General features: G+C 48.0%; 1 protein-coding gene across 5 annotated transcripts in view; it reads right to left on the minus strand.

The window, feature by feature from the left end:
• Window positions 1–6,306: 6,306 nt before the first annotated feature.
• The window catches only part of DLGAP3 (DLG associated protein 3), a 79,024-nt gene continuing 61,643 nt past the window's right edge, over window positions 6,307–23,687 (minus strand). For all 5 annotated transcript variants that reach the window (XM_045859978.1, XM_045859983.1, XM_045859982.1 and 2 more), the window contains 6 exons: window positions 23,276–23,589; window positions 22,812–22,897; window positions 9,538–10,022; window positions 8,488–8,579; window positions 8,119–8,262; window positions 6,307–7,362 (listed from right to left, as the gene is read on the minus strand). In XM_045859978.1, coding sequence (XP_045715934.1) covers window positions 7,147–7,362; window positions 8,119–8,262; window positions 8,488–8,579; window positions 9,538–10,022; window positions 22,812–22,897; window positions 23,276–23,589 — 1,337 coding nt within the window. In that variant the 3' untranslated portion in view covers window positions 6,307–7,146. The remainder of the gene's footprint in view (window positions 7,363–8,118; window positions 8,263–8,487; window positions 8,580–9,537; window positions 10,023–22,811; window positions 22,898–23,275; window positions 23,590–23,687) is intronic.

The raw sequence follows: 23,687 nt of genomic DNA on the forward strand, positions 1-23,687 counted from the left end.
GCAGGGATTGGCTGAACTCCAGTCCGAGGACTGAGCAAGCTAGGCGTCCACAACAGACTCCCACTGCCCTGAGTTGGACATACGCCCCCTGGGGGTTAGGAGGTTTTTCAGTGACTAATCACGTGCTTTTCCAGTGAAGAAAGTAAAAGGTCATCCATTCATTTATTCAACTGATGTTCACTAGGCGTCTTCTAAGACCAAGGTCCAAACACACGCGCACACACACACACGCATGAACCCTGACCTCAAGTAGCTCTCGGTAGCAGAATATAGACTAGTGCTTAAGAACTCTTCGGATCTGGGCTAGCTTTCTAACTGTGACCTTGGGAACAGTATTAATTTGTTTTAGCCTCCTTTCCCTCTTATAAAGGTAATAACACCTATTTCACAGGATGTTGTGAGAGTTAGATAAGATTATTGCATGTAAAGTGCTATACCAGGTACAGAGCAAGAAGAAAAAATAAATGATACTATTGTTAGTCTACAAATAACAGAAATAATACAGTAGTACAGTGAAACCTAAGTTTTACCTGACCCTTCAGGTACAAGTATTCCCTCCTTCTGTGTCTGTGCGGCTCCCTGTTCAGTCATCTATGTTGTTGCATATAGAAAAAACAAACAAACAAACACCAAAGCTCAGGCTCCATAATGCTCCCACCTAGCCCTGCCTTTCCACTCTTATTCCATTAGTCTCCACCAGGAATATTTATCTTATCATTAGTAACACACACTAAATACTCCTATTCCTCCATGCAGACCAAATCGTTCACATCTCTGTACCTTTATTTATGCTTTTTCATCCACCTGGAGTGCCCTTCCCACCCTTCTTTACCAAGTATCTCTGGCTCATTTTTTCAAGCTTTAGGAATACCACTGTAGAAGTCTCCTGAACTGCATTATTACCCTTCCTCTGTAATCTCAAAGAGCTCAATGCTAAGCTCTGGCCGTGGAAATAGAGAAAAAGGAACAGTCTAAAGAAATATTCAGGAAACTGTCATTAGCAGAACTTGTTCACCAACTGAACAGGTAGAGAGGAGAAGGGAACAGAATTACCTAGAATAACCAGCATTCAGTCAACCAGTTAACATGTGTTAGGCATCACAGGGATGGAAAAAGTGACTCGGACCATCTCTGCTCTCAATTCTATGACTGACAGGCAAGCAGACTGGTCTTTAAAATGTCAATACAATGTGAGAAGTGTGTCAACAGAAGTATGCACATGTGGCACAGGAGTCCAGAAAGGATTAGGGAAGGCTCCACAGAGGAACCTGCCCTTGAGCTAAGTACCTAGTGATAGCTAGCAGTCCCATCAGGCAGAAACGAGTGGGGCTCAAGACTTAGGAATCAGATAGGCATGGGTTCAAATCCTGACTCTGCTGCCTGGGAATCTCAGGCAAGCTATTTATGTTTTTTAAAAGACAATAATAGCCCTGGCTGGCGTAGCTCAGTGGATTGAGCACGGGCTGCCAACCAAAGTGTCGCAGGTTCAATTCCCAGTCAGGGTACATGCCTGGGTTGCAGGCCATGACCCCCAGCAACTGCACATTGATGTTTCTCTCTCTCTCTCTATCTCCCTCCCTTCCCACTCTAAAAATAAATAAATAAATAAAATCTTTTTTAAAAAAAGACAATAATAGCCCTGGCTGGTGTGGGTCAGTGGATTGAGTGTCGGCCTACCAACCAAAGGGTTGCCAGTTGGATTCCCAGTCAGGGCACGTGCCTGGATTGCAAGCCATGTCCCCAGTAGGGGGTGCATGGGAGGCAGCCACACATAATGTTTCTCTCCCTCTCTATCTTTCTTCCCCTCTCTCTAAAAATAAATAAATAAATTCTTTAAAAAATAAAAAGACAATAGGAGCACCCACTCTCTGGGGTTGTTCTGAGTACTAAGTCACCTATTGTGTATAAAGTACTTGGTGTGGTACTCAGCATCTCCTAAGGGCTCAGTAAGTAGTCATCGGTATGTTCAGTATACTGTAAATTTACTTCTCCTTCTGTAATATCCTATGCCCATTTATGGCACTACTTAGTCACTAGGCCAAAAACCTAAGTGGCATCTTCAAGGTCTCTTCATCTTTGCATTATTCCCAAGATCCAGTTTATGCATAGCACCTATGCCTCCTGAATGTCTCTCAAATTAATCATCATCATCTCTTATCTGAACCACCTTAGCAACTACCTCAGTGGTCTCCCTTCCTTCCATTTCCCCTTTTAGTGCATTTCCATTCTGTTGGCCAAAAGACCTTTCAAAAACTTAAAATTTGAATGACATCTCCAGGCTTAACCCTCCTCCCAACCATGGGTCCCTTTCCATCACATCTCCTCCCCTGTTCTCTTCAGTCTTTGCTCTCCCCGTCGTTTGCCCAAGCTGGTCCTTTTGCCTTCAATAAATGTCCTCCCTTCTCTTTCTTCATTACAAAACTCAGTTCAAAAGGCCCCTCTGACAAAAAGTTTTCTCAGACTTCCTGGATGCTCCCCAGTCTCTTCAGGCCCTCTGAGAGATCAGGCCTCCCTTTATACTGTACCTTTCTGTTTGTGTGCCTGGCTACAGCCGAACTAAGAGGAACTCAAGCACAGGAAATGGGTCTAATCCTTCCCTTATCCAGCACAACTACCCAGGCCACAGTACCCAAAGGAGACTACCCCCATCAACCCCATGTGTGGAGATTTCAGAAAGCATGTCTGCAGAAGGCTGCCCACACCATTGCAGATGCTGACCTGTTTCACCCTGTCCACTCCCATATATTTATTTCAAGATCCTGGGAAAGCTGGTCCAGTTTCTGGGAAAAGACATAGACCCATAAAATAACCATATAATGTAGATGGTTAAACTCAGACTCAGCCACTTCCCAGGTTTGTGATTTGGGGTAAGTTGTTTAGCCTCTCCAAGCCTCAGTTTTCTAATCTGTAAAATGATGGTGAAAACAGTACCTGCTTCATAGCATTGTTCTAAGGATCATCTAGTTCAAAACTCACCCATGGGACTTCCGGCCAAGATGGAGGTGTAGTTAGACACACTGTGCCTCCTCCCACAACCAAAAAATGGACAACAGGAAATTTAAAAACAAAAAACAACCAGAACCAACAGAAAATCGAACTGTATGAAAAGTCCAACAACCAAGGAGTTAAAGGAGAAACATTCATCCAGACCGGTAGTAGGGGTGGAGATGGGCAGCCTGGAAGAGTAGAGGACTCCCAGCAAGTCAGCGGATTGCAGACTGGGCAGTCCCACCTTCGCCTGTAGATAAACTGGGAGGAACAACTGGGGAGTGATACAGACCACACTACCCAGGGTTCCAGTGCAAGGAAATAAAGCCTCAAACCTCTGATTGAAAACACCTGTGGGGGTTGAGGGGACAGCAGGAGAAACTCCCAGCCTCACAGGAGGGCTCATTGGAGAGATCCACAGGGTCCTAGAATGTACAAAAGCCCATCCATCTGGGAATCAGCACCAGACGAGCCCAATTCACTTGTGGGTAGTGGGGGAAGTGACTGAAATCTGGCAGAGAGAGGGAGGAGCAAGCGCCATTGTTCCCTCAGACCCCTCCCCCACACACAGCATCCTAACAAAACCACACGGGTTGCCCCACCCTGGTGAACACCTAAGGCTCCAACCCCTTGCTATCTAACAGGCACACCCAGACCCCCCTCCCCCCGCAAAAAATTGGCCCAAATGAAAGAACAAATCAAAGCTCCAGAGCAAATACAACTGACCAATGAAGAGATAGCCAACCTATCAGACGCACAGTTCAAAACACTGGTGATCAGGATGCTCACAGAATTGGTCGAATATGGTCACAAATTAGATGAAAAAATGAAGGCTATGCTAAGTGAAATAAAGGAAAATGTACAGGGAACCAATAGTGGCGGGAAGGAAACTGGGACTCAAATCAATGGTGTGGACCAGAAGGAAGAAACATTCAACCAGAACAGAATGAAGAGACAAGAATTCAAAAAAAAAATGAGGAGAGGCTCAGGAACCTCCAGGACATCTATAAATGTTCCAATAACCAAATCATAGGGGTACCAGAAGGAGAAGAGGAAGAGCAAGAAATTGAAAACTTATCTGAACAAATAATGAAAGAGAACTTCCCCTTTCCTTTGCCAGCAGGCAAAGGAAACAGACTTCCAGGAAGTCCAGGAAGCTCAGAGAGTCCCAAACAAGTTGGACCCAAGGAGGAACACACCAACACACATCATAATTACATTAACCAAGATTAAAGAGAAGGAGAGAATCTTAAAAGCAGCAAGAGAAAAGGAGACAGTTACCTACAAAGGAGTGCCCATAAGACTGTCAGCTGATTTCTCAAGAGAGACCTTACAGGCAAGAAGGGGCTGAAAGAAGTATTCCAAGACATGAAAGGCAAGGACCTACATCCAAGATGACGCTATTCAGCAAAGCTATCATTTAGAATGGAAAGGCAGATAAAGTGCTTCCCAGATAAGGTCAAGTTAAAGGAGTTTATCACCACCAAGCCCTTATTATATGAAATGTTAAAGGAACTTATCTAAGAAAAAGAAGACCAAAAATTTGAGCAGTAAAATGACAACAAACTCACAGTTACTAACAACCGATCCTAAAACAAAAACAAAAACAAAATAAGCAAACAACTAGAACAGGAACAGACCCACAGAAATGGAGATCACATGGAGGGTTAGCAACAGGGGAGTGGGAGGAGGAGAGAGGGGGAAAAGGTACAGAGAATAAGTAGCATAGATGGTAGGTAGAAAATAGACAGGGTGGTTAAGAATAGTATAGGAAATGTAGAAGCCAAAGAACTTATATGTGTGACCCATGGACATGAACTAAAGGGGGGAATGTGGGTGGGAAGGAGTGTGCAGAGTGGAAGGGAATAAAGGGGGAAAATGAGACAATAGCATAATCAATAAAATATATTTAAAAAACTCACCCATGGCCCAATATTAGAGATGAGAAACAACCTCAGAGAGGTGAAGTGACCCACTCAAAGCCTCACTCGGCAAGCCTCCAGGAAATAGATGAACCCTTCCAGTGGAAACTTTCAGACAGTCATCCAACCGAAGCGTTCCCGGACCTAGATGCCCAGCTCGGTCACCTGGAGCACTTGTTAAAAACTCATTTGAGGGCAGAGAGTCTACTCACTAAGTGTTGGAACAGGGTCCAGGAATCTGTTTGAGATCATTCTGAATCTGATTCATTTTGGGGAATTTGGATCACATGGGGACCCTCTCCACCTTCCAGTGGTCCCGTGTGAGTGTGTACAAACTCTTGCTTTTTGGGCAGTCTCCCAAACCAGTCTGTAAAATATCTGTTCATGCCACTCTTCTGTTCAAAACCCTTTCATGCGTTGGTCTAGCCACTGTGGTCCCTGGGCCTTCAGGACCCAGGCCTACTCTCCCCCAATTGCCCACTATGACCAAGCTCTGCATTCCCAATGCCTTTCTGCTCCAGGCTCTTGGGCAGCTGTTGCCTGATCTTGGACCATTCTTCCTAGCCCCAGCCTTCCTTCAGTGACTAATACCTTAACATCTTCCCTGCATTCAGCCTTATATTTTACTTGCTTGTTCACCAGTTTTTCCCGTAAGACTGCAAACTCCATAAGGGTAGAAATTACACTTGTTCAGGGCCATCTCCCTGGTGTTGGATGCCAGCAGTGATTCTTGATGTTTGCTGAATAAACAAATGAGAACTGGCTAGTCCAGTGTGGCTCAGAAGAATAGCCAACCCCCTCAAAAGCTTTTCCTCTTGCCTCAGGATGACACTTCAACCCCAGGGACTATTTAAGGAAAGGTGGCTTTCTGGGGGACCTGCCATCAAACACTTTCTGGGCTCACAAGGCTGTAGAGCTAAAAGTTCATGGTTTGTCAGACCTGAGTCCACCACCCTTAGCCCTGTGACTTTGGACAGGTCACTGAGCTTCCGCTTTCTTATCTGTCATCAAGATGAGCCACATTCACATAATGCACTCCCCCTTTGCCTAACCCACAGGAAGTATCCAAAAAAATATTAGCCATCACCACTATGTTTGGATTGCTATTTAGCTTCCCAGGAAAGTTCTGTTCTCTGCCCCCACCAAAGTGCTCCGCCATAGGAGGCATCAGAAAATATGGTAGCACCAAAGTGAACAGGATTTTTCTGCTGATGACCAGGAATGACTGGAGAGCAGAGGGAACATTGGGCCTTCAGGGGAGGGGAAACCAATATTTGTCCATAGCGAATAACAACCACACTCCCTGTTTATTGAGCACATGCTGTGTGCAAGGCATTGGGCTCGCTCTGGGCTCCCCTCTCTGGGAGGACCCTGGAGGACTAGGGAAAGGAGTGGAGAAGCGGAAACCCTCCGGGAGGGCTCAGGTCCTTCTGTGGCCACCCAGAGGGCTGAACCTTTCCCCAGATGGCTCACGCAATCCTCACTCTCCCCGAAACAGGAGCTTGGGCTCCCTGACTCCCCTCCCTCCGCCCCCAGTCCCCCATGCACAGTGCAGAGATGGCTTCTTCAGGAGAGAGCAGCTGGCTTGAGTGCAGTTCTGCCGTTTTATTTTTCCTGGGATACTCAAGGGGATGTGGGAACAGCCACAGGTGTGGTGAAGGGGAGCCCCCATCTCTCCTCCCCAGCAGCTGGGAAAGGAGAGAGGCCCAGGTGCCCTGGTCCTGGGTTGGTCCAGCCACTGTGGTCCCTGGGCCCGGTGGGCTGAGGGCTGAGGGTGGAGCCTCTGGAAGGGTGGGGCGGGCTCGTAGGCGGGGTTCGGGATTCTTCATAAAAAGCCACGAAGCTGATCCCCACGAAGCCCAGCCCCGCGGGGTGGTGGAGGGTGACGCAGAGCCCAGATGGGGGACCCGGCCCGGCCTGGCCCGTGGGGTGTGTAATGGCAGAGATGGTGCCCATGGGTAGGAGGTGGGAACGAAGCGTCGGACCAGGAGGGAGGGGGGTCCAGTTGGGGGTGCAGGGCGGAGAGGCACGGCCCTCAGCCCAGCCCAGGCGCCTTCGCGTGGGGTCAGGAAGGTAAAAAACCCACGAGAGTGTGATGGGCAGGAGGGGCCGGGGCGTGCGGTGCCGGCGGAGCGGGCGCACGGGGCGGCCCGCGTTCACAGTGACCTCGACGCTGGGTGTACAGTACGGGTAGAAAACCGCGGGCCCGGGCCCCGGGCTGGGCGGGCCGGGCGGGTCACAGCCTGGTCTGGGCCTCAGGGATGTAGATCTCGATGCTGTCGGCGCTCTCGGTTGCCGAGCTGTGGCGGAAGGAGGCGGCGCGCTTGGCCGCCAGGAGCCGCTTGCGCGCTTCCTGCCGCTGCCGGTCCACCGAGTCCAGGGAGCGCTCCTTCACCGGCACGCCCCGGCCCCGCGAGGGCTTCTTTGGTATCGGCGGAGGGACCTTCTCCTCCTGCCGGGAGAGGGGCGGTGGCTCAGTGTGGGAGCAGGTCCCACCTGACTTCCCGATCCACACCCACAGCGCCCAGAAGGATTAACCTCTGGCAGCTCCGCCACGGGGCAGCGGTTAGAAGCTGCTCTTTGTGCAAGCCCCCGAAACCCCAGGTGTACCTGCTCCCACAAGGTCAAAGCCCACATTTTTCTTTTAAAAACTGATTGACTCGAATGCCCCGTGGGCACCGTTCTTGACAAGTAAAATCGGAGGGTGCGCTCCCTGGAGGAAGTGAATGTTTTCACTCCAGGTCCAGACCACGCAAGGCAATGGGGTCCTATCCCAGGCTTCTGGGCCCCATCACAGACAAGGTTTAGTGAGATGATGGCTTAGGGGACCCTCAAGGTCAAGGGCCCTCGAGTTGAGGGCAGTTAGCCCTTCGGGAAGCTCTAGGTCTACTCCCTCAAACTGCAGCTAGCCCAAGGTCAAGGAGGCTGATGCCACCTTGGGGTTCTCGCAGCTTAGGCAGTGATAGGCATTAGGGCCAAGCAGACAGCCGTGACCAAGAGTGTGGTCATTTTGGAAGAAAATGGTCACCATCTTCTTCCAAAGGCATGGGCTGCCTTTGCTGCCCATGGGTCTCTTCTCTTGTCTCCCCCCACCCCCCCCACCACATGACTCCATGGGGAAGGGCATTTTCCACCGTCTGGACTCTTGGCTTGAAGGGTAATGGAAGGGTAAGAGTCAGTCAGGGCAGACTTAGTCAGGGCCCCCCACCTTAGGCTCCAGGAGTTTCCAGCTGTTGGCCTTGAGTTGCTGTAGCTCCAGGAACTTGAGGGTCACATCCTCAATAGAGAGCTGCAGGAGGTCCCAGAAACCCGCCAGGTCCTGGAAGGTGGGCACAGGGAACGCAGTGGGGTCCTGCAGAGAAAGGACACAGAGGACCTCCAGCATCCAGTCGGGGAAGTCTGAGCCCCAGCCAGGACCAGAGAAAGCCTTCACTGTCAGGAAGCTGGAGCAGGGAATCAAGAAAGCCCAGGCTTCTCCCTCTTGTATACACACACCTGGTCTCCCCTCTGGCACACACACACACTGGGTCACAGCAGGCACACACATCTGACAGGCTTCTCATCCAGAGGCACTCACCATGCTTTGCTGACACAGCCGGAAGAACTGCTGAACCTTCTGGGACAGGAGAAGCTGTGTGCTGCCCACAGCGCTGCGGATCTTCTCCAGGACTGGGGAGCAGAAGGAGATTCAAGGGGGGATAATGCATTTCCTCCCCTAGCCTCCGGAAGTCTGCCCTGACTGACTCTTACCCTTCCATTACCTGACCCTTTTTGTGTCTCCTCCTGCCCCCTCCCCCTCCCATCCTCAGCTTCCTGACAAGCAGCTCCCATTCCACTTCACCAAGGAGACTGTATCCTCAGTGAACCTTCCTTCCTTCATACAACCTACATTTCTTGAGTGCTTATCCTCTCATGTCAGACAACAGAAGACGCCAGCCCCAGACTGGCCCTATGGCTAAGTAGGCACTACCTCCCTGGCCACCCACTGGCTGAACTGTGTCACTCAGCAGTGCAGAGCTCCCCAACTGGTTAAGAATTACTAAATAATTTCATGTATAGGAATCCTGTCTTCCGAGTCACTATCCCATCAATTGGAGACTCTGGGGTAAGACCGTGTGTCCCCTCGGATTGAACTTGCAGGGAAGGGGCCCATCTTCCTGGCTTTATCTTCACCTATGCCTAAAACATGATCTGACATTGTGCACTGCCTGCCCCTCTGCCTTATGTCCTGGTCCCACCTGGATCTGGCCCAGATGCCCACACCAGTGCAGATCGGAAGTTTCTTTGATCCCCATGGACTTAGTGACTCGCACTGGGAACCATCTCCTAGAAGGTCTGTTTCCTCAAACTGCATTTAGCCCAAGGTCAAGGTGGCTCCCGCCACCCTGGCTCTGGCAGCGTAACCAAGTCACTTTCCCCAGTCCGGGACCTAAACTCTGAAGCTGCTCCCTGCTTCCTTCCAAGAGCTCCCAGAATGCCCTGGAGCCAATAGGGACCCATCATGGTCTGGTGCTGGAGAATCAACCGGTAGGACGGCAACCTCACATCTGATGGGGCAGCCCTCCTATTGTACCGCCGCCTCACTGCCCCCAGCCGTGATCCCTCCACGCAGAGTCCTCTCACTCACTCTCCTCGGGCAGCTCGTAGTCCTCCGCCTCGCGCTCCATTTGTTGGCACCAATGCTCCAGCTTCTCCACTTCTGCCCTCAGCATCTTGATGAACCACTCGCCGTCCCGCGGGCAGGGGGACGTGCGGCCTGAGTCGGGGAGGCTACGTGAGCCACGCTCCATCCAGGAGTCACGGCGGCCGGCCCCGGGGCCTGGGGTGGGGGCAGGGGCAGGGCCTGGCGACCCATCGGTGGCCGGCGGCTCATACGGCAGTGGGTAGCCCTCGCGGTAGGCCCACTGGCCCTGCGTGTGGACCGTGCGGAAGACTGAGTAGGTGGGGGCCCGGGGCCCAGGCTGGGGTTCAGAGGCGTGCCTCTGGAAGGAGCGTCCGAACTGTAGGGCCTTGTCTTCTGTGGCTACCGTGGCCAGACCGGCCAGGCCCTCCAGCTCCAGGTCTGCCTGCACGCCAGCTGTCACACTGTTGGAGCGCTTGAACCTCGCCCGCCTGGTGAGAGAGGTGGCTGTCATCTCTGCCCTTGCGGAGTATCATCCCAGCCTTCACACCCACCCCAGACGAAAAGGAAAAGTCAGGAGAAAAGAAGCCTACAAACTGACCCACGACCTTTAGTTATATTAATCCTTGCAACAGGTGGGTATATATTATACTTACCTGTTGTACCACCTCTGGACAGGGTGATACATAAAATATTTAACCTGTACAGAACAAGCTGCTGGCATACACCAAAGAGAACAGACACAGCTCTAGTGCTAGAGCAATGCCCTTAGAATCTGAATTCCGGGGGACGGGGGTGGGGCGGTAACAGAGGGGCTAGGGAGGGGCCAGGGTTGCGGCTCTTTACCAATGAACACAGAAGTATTTCAGCAGTTTAACAAATGCTATGTCTTTGCTAATTTACATCAGCTGTACAGGTATGTCCTTGGCCCTGCAGAGAGATGAATAAATTAAGGCCCATAGAGGCCCACGGGCTCCTGGGTACAAAGTATTAATAGCAGAGCCAGGATTTGGACCCGGGGCTTCTGCTCAGTCCACAGCCCAAGCACTTCCCAAGGCACCAGCTGCGAGGACATCAGGAAGAACTGCCTTGGAATAGCGGGGGGAAAGGGAGGTGGCAGCAGCTGGGAAGACTTCTCTAGGGACCCCCAGGCTCAGCCTAGAGCCTGGCCAGACACAGTGAGCTGATGCCAGTGGAGTTGAATTAAGTTGTTGGCAGGAATGACATGAGGCCTGGAAATTTCTTGGTCTTTGAGTTAATAATATGCAAATCATATGCAAAACAGAAAGTCAGTAGGCCTTGTTCTTCCCCCCACCCCTGGGTTCTGTGAAGAAGTCAGTGGCCCCCTGAGGAGCATAAGGCTGGGGATGTCAGACAGTACTTGAAGTGGGAGTCAGGAGATGCAGGGGTGAGTGAAGAGGTGAACAGAAGTTTGAAGTCTGGAGATTCAAGGATAAGAGAAAGTCTCATGTGTCCTAAGCAACCTCCACCCTCGTATGATCAGGAGAAAGTGACTTGGGGGGCAGCTCTAGGGGCCCCTCCAGCTTCCCAGGAAGATCCCCCAACCCCCACAACTCCAGCCTTCCTCTTGCTGCCCAGGCCTTCTCTCCCTCCCTCCCTGCCTGCCTGTCTTGCCTGCCTGGTTCCCTCCAGCTGGCGGGCTGCCTGCTGGGAGCCTGTTGCCATAGAAACCAGGCCCAGAAGGATGCTGCAGGACCCAGGAAAAAAGAGATGCACTCATGTGCAGTCTCCAACAAGCCCTATGTCCCAACCCCCACTCAGAGAAAGAGAAAGCGAGAATATATCACTTTGCCTTCTACATAGTCTTCACCTTGGTGTCTGCCCTGTCCTGCCCTGGTCCAGACCTGCGTCACCCTCTGTCTTGACCATCAGATCAACGCCTTTTCAGACATCTCTCAGTAGAGCACAGAAGAGCACTGGATTAGGAGTCTGACCTGAGTACAAAGGCTGATCTTGTTGCCGTGTACTTTAAGAAAGTCACACCCTCCAGCTAAGCCATCTACTTATGTGTGTGTGTATAAAACATATGATAACACATTATATATAAAATAATATGAATGTACCAGAATTGCCAAGGTCCCTCCTCTCTCTAAAATTATACCTGGCATAGACCTGGGACCCAATAGTCCCTCACTAATCCACCCAGGATGGGAGTAGTCTTCCTCAAGTTGACCTCTGCTCAATTCATTCCCCTGCTCAAACCTCCTTCATAGCTTCCCACTGCCAACCAGATATAAGTCAAGCTTCCTCTGCTAGCATCTACCCAATGCATTCTCCTTGTTCCCCAAGTAGATTATAGTGGGGGAACAAGTTAGTACCTCAAGGAGCTCTCTCACTGGGTCTACTTCAAGGAAGACCAAAGAAGTTGAGTTTATGGGATTACTGAAAGCACAATCTTCACCAGCATTCTCACTCGACCAGAGATTTGCCCAACACAAGCTGGGGTCAGTCATCCTTGTGCAAATGGTATTTACAATCAGAAGTGCGGGACAAGATCACCCAAGCAAAGAGCAATGGAACAAAGATCCAAAGTCCCAGGGAACATGGACATCTCAGGGGGTGGAGATAATGTAGCCCCCAAGATGCCTAAGCCAGAGAGGATAAGGAAGACAACCAGGACAAGACACCTAAAGGCAGATAGGGGACATATGGTCTCAAGGAGGGATGAGCAGTCAACATGGAAAATGCAGCCAGATAAGGAAAGGTGGCCATTGATCTGGCAATGTGGAAGAAGGGAGGGGTTGTCAGGAGGTAAAGAAAACTAGGTAAGACAACTCTTGAAAAGAGCTTGTTGAGAGGGAGGAAGAGAGAAGACAGTGTACCTTCAAGGGAGAGATATTTTGATGACTTGTCAATTACATCTCAATAAATCTGGGTGAAGGGAGTATTTTGTTTAGGATGGTTCTCACAAGCCATATCCCAAGGTGGGGGGTGGGGGGAGAGTCTGGGAGGTGAGCAGAACAATGACTGCCCAAGGAGGTCCATGTCCTAATTCCCAGGACTGGTGAATGTTACCTTGCATGTCAAAAAGGACATTGCAGATATGATTACTTTAAGGATCTTGAGAAGAGCCTGGATTATCCAGGTGTGTCTAAATTAATCACAAAGGTCTTTATAAGTGAAAGGGGTGGGGGAGAGGAACGCCACAGAAAAAGTTGGGATGATGGGCTCAAGGTTGGAGCGATGCCATGTGAGGACTCAACCTGCCATTGCTGGTTTTGAAGACAGGAGTGGGCTCCAGGCCAAAGAATGCAAACAGTCTGTAAACTGGAAAAAGTGACAAAGTGGATTCTTCCCTGTGCCCTCAGCAGGGATCAGTCCTTGATTTTAGCCCCATGAAACCCAGTTCAGACTTCCAATCTCTAGAAATATAAAATAATAAATATGTTCTATTGGATGCCACTAAGTTTGTGGCAATTTATTACAGCAGCAATAGGGAATCGATACAACCTGTAAAGAAAAGTCAATTGAAGATATAAAAGAGAGAGCCAGTGGTCCAAGGTACCAGATAAATAACGACTAACACCCTCTGTGCACTAGCATGTGCCAAGCACTATACAAGAATAAACGTGCCCAATCCCTACAAACAGTCCCACTTAAAGATGAGAAAACTGAGGCTTAGAGAGGTTAAGTGACTTCCCGAAATCAGACAGTTATAAATTAGTGCAGTCTGGTTGCAGAGGCCAGCTCTTAAGCCTCTACAGTCTGCTGGCCCGCTAGGATTGCCGGAGAGGAGCGGTTTTAATCAGGAACAGATGCCTCACCCCTAAGGCAGGACTGCTGGAGGAGGCAAGGGAAGAGATGCAAGTAACTCAGGGCTTGGTCCACAAGTGGAGAGAGGACCCACCAGATAACCCCAGCCATTAGAATGAAGAGAACAGGGCGGGAGGTTGTCTGCTGGGGATTTGGGGGGTGGATATTTGCAGGGGAAGAAATGAAAACGAGGCGGCCTCACAGAGTGGTGAAGTACATGTACTCTGGAGCCAGACTTCCCGGTCCAACACCCAGCACTACAGCTTGTGCCTCAGTTTCCTCATCTATAAAGGAGAATGGCAATAGTACCTGCTCACAGGATTGTGATGAGATAATAAATGTAAGAAACTTAGAATAGCGCCTGGTCTGCTGGTTGTAAATGTCAGCTGTTACAGGGAGAGGCAGGAAGGACCATAGCTCTTGCTGAAAAGAAAGGAAGCTGGACAAATAAAAGAACGGGGATGTAGTGCTGAGAACCCAGCTAGGGCATTATAGTTATTAATTATTGTGATTGCTGTTGATTGTTTCCATCTGTTCCCCCACAGCACTCTGAATAAAACCTCTTTTGTACTCCATATCACATTGTTTTGTGGTTAGTTATTTGCATGTTATCTATCTCTCTTACTAAATAGGGCAGTTGCTTATCCTTAAATGTTAGTTGAGTGGTTGGCTTGGAAGAAAGGATGGTAGAGACTACTAATCATCCCCAACATCCCTTCTTCCTTAGAAACAGAATCCCACAATTCTGAGCTGGACACATGTCTACTTCAAATAAAGATTCGTTTCCCAATCTCCCTTGCAGCTAGATGTAGCGATGGGGCTAAGTTCTAGCTCACAGGATATAAGCAGAAGTGGTCTGTGCAACTTCCAGGAAGTGTTCTTAAAAGGACAGATGCCCTTCTTTGTTCCTTCCTCCTCCCTGCTGGCCAGAATGCACGTGATGGCTGGGCCTCAAGCAGCCACCTTGGGACATGAGATAGAAACCACATGCTAAGGAATAAGGAGCAATAAGACAGCAGGACCTGGGTCCTGACACCTTAGAGCACCCACCAGCCCTCAGCTGACTTTCTCTGGACTTCCAAACAAGAGAGAAATAAACTTCTATCATACTTAAGCCACTGTCACTTGGAGGTTTTCTATGACACACAGCCAAATCCAATCCTCACTATAACAGGCGCATTTTCAGGGTACTGAAGTCCAGGGCTTATGTTCCTATTTAGTTTTGCATTTGGCAGTATTTGCTGTGGTCTTGACCCATAGCTATAAACACAGGATAGAAACTGGCTTCAGTTACAAACTGTCACTAATTCATAACAGTGCGTTTTACGATATTTTCTCCCTGAGCCTTTGATAAGGTTGAAGAGGCCTCTTCCCCTGGAGGTCTTTAGGGTGACAATGATGACATTTCTGAGGATTCTAGAAGTTGTTATATGGTCTCTTCACAGAGACATTTCTGCTGTGATTCTCTAAGGGATAACACAAGAGGCTCTGGGAAGTAAAAAACTGGCTCATCCCAAGAGACACAGTGTCCAAGGAATGCTCACCATCCAGGAGTTGTCAAGAGGTTGTGCCAGAAGTACCTGGCAGCCGGCTGGCCGGGGGTGTGAGGGGGAGCGGGCAGGGAGGAGTAAGGGCAGGGACGCTTCTGCAATGCTCAGCCACTGTACTGGCTCCCACCTTGAGAAAGCATCTAAGGGCTTAAGTGTGTAACCAATTGGGGTCCCCGAGTCTAGCACCCCAGCCTGGGGGCTATGGCAGTGACGCCGAGGTGGGGGTGGGGCGGGAGATTTAAGCAGAGAAGTGACGGTCAGGCAGGAACCATCTTGGAGTCGACAGCTGATGAATGGAGGCAGTGTCCCAGCCCAGGGTTGTGGTCAGCCAGCAACTCATTGCTTTTGCAGGACTGTTCTTGGCATATAACTTCACAAGGAGGGAAGCGCTCTCCTCCTCCAGGGCTCAGGGGGCTCTGTTCTTTCAGCACACTCACTCCCCAAGGTCCCAAAGCCAGAAATGACGGTGATGCTGAGGAAGGAAGATTGGGAGTAGGATGGCCTTCTTCCACAGGGTTCTCCAGGTGGCTCTCACTGAGCACGAGTGGGCAAACATACAGTTGTCAGATAAAATACGGGACTCCAGTTAAATTCTAACTTCAAGTAAATAACAGAAATTTTAAGTGTAAGTATGTCTCATATATTGTTTGGGAAACACACTAAACATTATTCATAATTTATCAGATAATCACGCTTAATTAGATGTTCTGGGGGGGCGGTTATTTGTTTGTTTACTTTGTTTTGTTTTCTTTTTGCTGAACCCAGAATTTAAGATGAGGTCTTGGTGAGGAGGGATCTAGGAATGGAATATATAGGGGATCCCCCCAGTTAGAGAGAGTTAGAGGCAAAACTCACATGGTTTCTGCGTTCTCAAAGGGCCTCAGGGACATTCTACGACATTCAGCAAGGACATTGGATGCATTCCTTTACCACGGCCCAGGGTGTGCTGGGTCTGGGAAGAGGGTCAGGTGCCCTGATACAGGGCTGGAAACTGTTTCTTAACCACGCTCCCTCTCACCGCAGGGCCTTAGTGCATGCTGGTCCTTCTGCCCGGAACACTCTTATCCCCCATTTTCACAGTTAATTTTTGTTCATCTTTCAGATCTCCACTCAAATGTCACTTCCTCAGGGCAGCCACGCCCGACCCCTCTGGCTAAGCCCCCTATTGTACACGCTCCTCAACTACAGACCTCTCCTCTGCGGCACCGTTCCCTGCCGTAACTTCTACTTCACACATCTGAGGTTCTTAGAGGAACGGGGCCATAAGCTTCACAGGGCAGAGGCTACATCCGGTTCTGCTCTCCTTTGTATCCTCAGTGCCCAGCAGAGTAATTGACAAATAATAGGGATGCAATAAGTATCTGTGGACCGACAAACCTTGGGTGGGGGTGCAGTAGAGATGGAACGGCAGGGGCACCAGCTCCCACCCCTGGGTATTTCTAAGCCAAGTCACCACTAGAGATGAACAACTGGAAGGACCCAGGGATGACTCCCAGGTATCAGAGGCAATAAATCTGAACACCTCACCTAATAGGTGAGCAAGGAACACCCTGAAAGGCAGAAAAGAGAGACCCTTCCTCCCTGGCAAGTTTCAAAATCAAAGTATAGAGAAAAAGACAAATACTGGGACCAGGGAGACAGGAACAAGGACAAGAGAGTCCAAGAAAATGGGATGACAGCGGGAGGGGGGCAGTCCTGGACATTTGCCTGGAAAGGCTGCTGGTATTTATGGCTCGCGTTTATGTACCAGTTGGGGCATGGTGTGTGGTCAGTCAGACTGAAAGCGCCAGGGACATAAGGGACAGAAAGGACAGTGCAGGTGTATCAGTAAGGACGCCTTCAGCAGACAAGCAAGGGAGCCCAGCCAAAAAGATGTGCCAGATTTCTTCTCTCCCCCACCTGTCACCCCCCTCTGGATTTCCAGTGTGATCACCTGTCCCAAGTAATTCAGTTCTTTAGACATTTACTCAACAGCATCTCACTGGCCCGACCCACCAGCACCCCCCTGAGCACCTACACAAGAGCGAGGAAGACCTCACCCTCTGCCTGTCCCTGCCCTTCCTGACTTCACTCCAACTGCTTCCCAAATTGGTCCTCTTCTCTCCGATTCTTCTGCTATCAGCCTAGTCCAGACAACTGATCAATATTGTAGACTGACCCAACTTAGCAAGCTCCCACCCACCCCTTAAACATATAGAAATGCTGGCTAAAATGAAGTGAAAAGGATGGATGGGCTATAATGCCAAGCTTGAAATAAAAAAGAAAAATCTTCAGGTAACCAGAAACAAAAAAAGAAGTTTGAAGCATGAGTAGTGACAGGGAATCTAAGCCAAATGAACCAGAGGAATATCAGGCTAGACACATGCTAGAGGCTCGGTGATAACAGCCAGAGAGAGCAGGAGAAGAGACCTAAACCTGCGCGTACTGGGGAGCTGGAAGGAGAGCCCATGCATAGAGCCAGCAGCCAAGAAGGGTCATTTCATTTACAACCCTGGACTAGAAAACTCACGTCATGATTCAGGAAAGTGGCCAGGAAGCAAGACGCTGAGAAAACAAAACATTAAGGCTGCTCTGTGTGTGGGTGTGGGGTTCACACGAGTACTACCAGTGAAACACAGAAATCTCAAGCTAAGATATTAACTCTAAAACTGGTCCCAAGCTCAAGAAGTACTTCGGCATAAAGGAAATTGAGCCCATGAGGAAGGTGTGGGCAGTAACAAACAATAGTGAACACATAAATTGTTCAAACTGTTTGTAAAACTGAACTGGGAAACCATAAAAGATATAACAACAGCCAATTCAGAAGAGTTTTTTAAAAAGGAATGATCAAAATACTATTAGATAAATACAACATGGAAGATGGGAGGAGGGAGTTAAGAAGGAAATTAAAGTGTTCCAAGGTACTTGTTTTGTGCCTAAAAGAGATTAATTTTGGACCTCACTAGAAGAATATAAAACTAAACCCTGGCCTGGTAGCTCAGTTAGAGCATCGTCTCCTGATACACCAAGGTTGCAGGTTCGATCCCCAGGCAGAGGCACACATACAAGAATCAACCAATGATTGCATAAGTGATTGGAACATCAAATCACTGTTTGTCTGTCTCTCCCAAGTCAATAAATAAAATTTAAAAAAGAAAAATATAAAACTAAGTATATTTGTTAAAAGCTTGAGAAAAAGCATTATTAAAATGTAAACTTCCAAACCAGGAGAGGAAAAAAGGAATATAAAGTAAATTTGATCAGTTCGATAGAAGCCAGAAAAGTAGGGGAGGAGTACAGCAAAGAAAAGCATATCAAATGGAAAATGTTTAGAGATGATAGAAATAAACCCAAATAAGTCAGTAATCAAAATACATTATTAGTGGATGAAATATGTCTACTAAACTTTAGCCCCATACCACTTACAAGCAACACATCTAAACAGGAGGACATAGGAAGATTGAAAATAAAAAATGGAAAAAGATAAATTGGAAAATTAACCTAAAGAAAGCAGCCATAGTAATAAAATCAGACAAAACAGACTACCGGGCAAAAAGCATTAGTAAAGACTGAAAGCAGCCTCTTTAATGATAAAACAGCCAATCTACCAAGAAGATAACAGCAATCATAAGCTTGAATCCTTCTAAATAGCGCCTTCTCAAACTAAAACTAATAATAATAATAAAATTACCAGGAAAAATGACACATCCACAAACATGGTGAGACATTTTAACACACCATTCTCAAAAATGGTAGACCAAACATCCAAAAAATCAAAGATAACCATTTGAAAGATCTAATTGGTATGCCTGATCGTACACATGTACATATGAGGAAGGAAGGCTGACAGACTCTAAGGAGTGACTATCATTTGGACGGCACGCTATGACCACAAGGTAGCAAATTTAGATTCAATGGTGAAAAGTTAGATCCCCCAAAATACATTTGAAAACTAAAAAAAACAAAATTTAATAATCCATGAGTTAAAAAAGAAGTTATGATGAAAGGTAAAAATCATTTCAAACTAAACAATAAAATGGAGCATCTCAAAATGAAATGCAGCTATAGTAATTTAGTTAGAAGGAAATTTATAGCCTTAAAAGCGCATGTTAGAAAATAAGAAATTGTATTCAAGAGGCTGAAAACATGGGCAAATATGGTAGAGAAAAAGACTATGATAACACAAAAGTAGTTGATGGAAGAAAATATTAATGATAAAAGAGAAATAAATAATAGAGATGCTCACTGAAACCAAAAGCTGTTTTTTTTAAAGATTGATAAAATCTAATTTAAAAATATATTTCAGTGATAAAATATATAAACCTCAGGCAAGACTGATCAACAAAAGGAGGAAGGAGTGAAAAGATATATAACCAATAGATACGATAAAAGTTTATAAAATTATAATACCATAACAGAATATTTGTACCAACATTTTTGAAAATTGCCCATTTTTGTAAACTACTCTATTTTTTAGAAGAATGTATAGCACCAAAATTAACTCAAGAAGAAAAATAAAACCAGAATAGATCAATAACCACTAAAAAAATCGAAGCTGTAGTTCAGAAGGTTTCTCCTATCCCCAAAAGGCATCAGGCTGAGATAGTTTTATAGGCAACCTTTACCAAACCTTTAAGAAATAGATAATTCCTACTTTACACAAATTGTTCCAGAGAACAAAACACAGAGAATGTTATCAAACTCATCTTAGGAATATTGTATAACCTTAACATCTGAACTGAATAACAACAATAAAAACAAAATAGTAAGCCAATATCACCTAGGAACATAAATATAAAAATCTTAAATAAAGTAACAGCTGTTCAAAAATCCAGCAAGGCATATAAAAATTATACAGCAAGTTGGCAACTAAAACTACTAGAGTTCAATATGTCCATTCTTTTCTTTGTCTATTCCACAGCCTCCCTTGCAGCTAGATACCACCACGTGAGGAGGTTTCAGCCAATGTGATGTAGGTGGAAATCTTTTTTCAAAGGAAGGGCTGCATCTCTCCTCTCTTCTTCCCTTCTACTGCTGAGAATGCACAGAACGCCTGTAGCTTGACCTTCAGCTCCTTGGATATAAAATGACACACACAGGGTGGAAATGCAGCAAGACAGAAGGAGCCTCGGTTCCTGACACTTCACTTCTATAACCAGGCTTTTTTTTTTAATTTTGATTTTTAATGAGAGGGAAAAACAGTAAGACACTATTGAGGCCCTACACTCACAGTGAAACTTAATCCCAATTGATAACAGTATCGAACATGGTTTATCCCAGGAATGAAAGAATGGGTCAATGTAGAAAATCCGTTAATATTGTACAATTCACCACATTACAAATAAAAGGGGGAAATCTATCATCATCCAAGTAGATTCTGAAAAAAGTTCAATAAAATTCCACTCTGATTTTCTGTTTTGAAAAAATTAAAATAAGAATTCTTAGCCAACTAGAAATAAAAGGGAATTTCCTCAACCTGATAAATAGTATTCATCAAAATCTGTGGCAAGCATCATCATACTTATGAGTGGGAAGTGAGAAGACATCCACTAACATCAGCACTGGGACAAGCATGGTACACTCAACAGCAAACTTGAAGTCCTATTCAATGCATTGTTACCAAAAAAAAAGAAAAATTATAAGAAAACAGACTTAAAGAAAATATCCTCATTTGTAGAAAAAAGTAACTGACTAAATAGAATGCCCATTATGATTTTCAGATAAACTAGGAGCCCTAATAAGAGAGAGCAGCAAAGTTGCTGAATATAAAAGCAATACATAAAACTTAAGTGTCCCCATACACCAGCAGTGCCCAATTATAAAATACAATGGACAAAAAGGATCCCCCACACAAGATCTTCCAAAATGCAAAAGACCACCACCTTTCTTCCCCATATCCACTCTCACTTCCCTCAAATTCATTCTCCACTCAGCAGCTAGTGATCTTTTGTAAACGTGAATTGGATCAGGTCACACTGCTTTAACCTTTTAATGGCTACTCATCAGTTATAAATTCTCCTTCATCACACCCATGCTCAGCATGACCTGGCCCCTGCCACCGCCCCATCCCAATCCACACCAGACGCAAGGACCTTCCTTCAGTTCCCCATGCAGGTCAAACTTTTTCCTGCCCCGGCACCTTCCATATGCTCTTTCCTCTTCCTGGAAAGATTACACCCCCCACCCCCGCACGGCAATCATCACCTGAGTGTTTCTAGTCAATCCTCAAGTCTCGGCTTAAATGTCACCTGCTTAACCTAAATAAGGTCCCTTCTCTCTTAGCTCCTGCTTTTTCCTTTCATATTCCCACTATAATGTGTAATAATATCCCATTATATGATATACTATAATGAGTAATCACATTTTTATTCATGGATGATTTATTCATTGCCATGATTCACCTCTAGACCATAACTTCTATGAGGGCAAGAGTCATGTCTTTGATGTTTCTCTGAGCATTTAACAGGAACTGTCATATAAAAGATGCTTAATAACTATTTTATGAATGAATGACTCAGTGAATGAAGGACAGAGTTTGCTGATTTAGCAGAAGTCTCAGTTGAATGCATACTGTACTCTTCCCAGGACTCAGGCTTGTTAGCAGGCATAGGGGACACCAGAGGTGTATCTAGATGAGGGACCACAAAGCCTCGTGTGGGAGTGAGTGAGTGGGAGCACATGGGCTTAGTTTATGATCTACGGGGCAGCATTAGAGTATGTATGTGTTGGGGGGTGGGGAGGGCTACAGGTTCTGAACGCAGAGCTACATTCATCCATAACTCTTAACTCACCTCTCAAGAAACTCAAATCATGGACTGGAGGAATTGGGTTGGTCATAAAGTGCTGCTTTGCTGGGATCTTTGTGGAATAATAAGAGTTTGCAGGACAGTAGCTCTCAGGAGTGGTAGGAGCAATAAGAGCAAATTTTTGCCACCCTTGATGGGGGCATTTACAGGCTCAGGAGTACACAGAGCTGCACAGAGCTGGAGTAAGGCTGGAGAAAATGGTAACTCCCACAAGAACCCCAAGAAGATTTGATCAGGCACACACACACAAGACACCCTAGGGGTTCCCAGGAATAGTTGGGGGAACTTTAGGAGGAAGCCCAACAATGGCAACTGGGAACAGAGCTGCAAAGGACTGCTACTGGGACTCTGGTTCTATTCCTCCAGTGGGTACGGCCTGGGCGACGCAGATTACCATGTAGGTCCTACAACCAGCCCCAGGCAGGTTCCCAGACACCACACTTAGGGCCAATGGCCTGGTGGCACTACAGCCCAGAGGGCAGATGGGCCACAGCAGCACTGCCACATGGTCATCAGGGAAGGCATCTTCCCACAGGAACTCAACAACACAGGGACTTCTCCCAGTCTGACCTCCAGAGCTCACAAGACTAATGTTTCCATTGGAAAGTAAGGAAGCAAAGTTTCTGAGGCCACCTAATGCCAGAATGCTGGCTGCTGGTAATTCGACCATCATGGGCACACCACAGACTCAAGCATATAATACCCCCAACTGGTTAAACACTGTGTGAGCCAAGTGAGGAGGAGGTTAATATCTGCCAGGGTCCCCTGAGAAGCAGTCTTCGTTTTTGTTTATTTCTCTTTGAGCCCACATACTTTGTACACCACAGTAACAAGACAATGGCAAAATCCTGTCATCTGCTTTAAAGGACAATTGCTGGAGGCCTACTCAACACCTACCTGTTACCCCTCCCTCCCCTCAACCACTGTGTATCTCCGGTCCACCTCAGTGCACCTGGAACAGGCAGGGGTACAAGGAGAACTCACTTCAGATTTGGTGCCTGCCCATCTCTGTGGATAACTCCTGTGGCTGCTCTGACTCCTCCAAATTAAAAGAGCTTGGTCTCATCCAGGAGGAGAGGGTGCCCAGGGAGACCAGGCCACCGAAGTCGATATGCAGCCCTCTCTCTTCTTCTCCCCCAAGGAACTTGACATGGCCCCCCCTCAGACCTACCTCTTGTCCTCTTCCACCTGTACGCCTATGGAGTGGAACTCTCTTCGACTCCTGTTCTCCGTGTCTGAGTCTGAGATAGTCTCCACCTGGTGGCAAGTTTGGGGAGTCAGTGGTGGGGGCTAGACCAGGGATTCGAGCCCTTCCCAGGGAGAAAGGCCAGCAATGTTTGAGCCCCAAGCCAGCTGGCAGATTCTGTAAAGACAAGCGGCCTGAACAAGATGAGCGACCCAGGAAGTTAGTGGCATCCAGGTGGCAACCTCTGGGCACTACCACTCGCCAGCAGGGAGGACAGTGCCTGGGAGAGGGCTAGGGCTACTTGAAGCAGCCTTGGTTTTGACCAGGCACAGGGGGTACCTGCAGCTCAGAAGGTGAAGGCCTATGTACCCAGAAGGCCCCAATGACCCACTCGACGGGTCCCCAAAAGGCCAGGGCCCGAGTTTTCGTCCACCCGCCTCCTGCCGCACCTGCACCCCAATGGACGGCCGCCACTTCCGCTGCCGCGCCAGGCTCCGCAGCTCCTCCCTGCCAGGAATGGTCTTGATGATGAGCGTGGGGGGCTTGGGGCTGGCCCGAGGTGGCACCGGCGCCAACTCCAGAGTGCGCGCACCCATGGCGGGGCCATCCAGCCCGTCGGCGGAGCTGCAGCGCCGGGCGGGGCCCTCGGCCGCGGTGAAGCTCTCGTGGGCGGAGTCGGTGCTGCTCTGGGCGGTGATGGAGATGCGGGGCGGGGCCTGGCTTCCCGGTGGGATGGGGGGCGGGGCCTTTCTGAAGTTGAAGGCTGCAGCCGGAACGCAGAGACGCAGAGGATGAGGAACGCAACGCTTCCAGGCCAGTGTCTGGGTCCGACCACCCCCCACACCAACCCGGTGCCCAGGT

Source organism: Phyllostomus hastatus, unplaced genomic scaffold, assembly GCF_019186645.2.
Source record: "Phyllostomus hastatus isolate PE091 unplaced genomic scaffold, TTU_PhHast_1.1 phas_scaffold_182, whole genome shotgun sequence".
In the NCBI taxonomy this organism is placed as follows: Eukaryota; Metazoa; Chordata; class Mammalia; order Chiroptera; family Phyllostomidae; genus Phyllostomus; species Phyllostomus hastatus.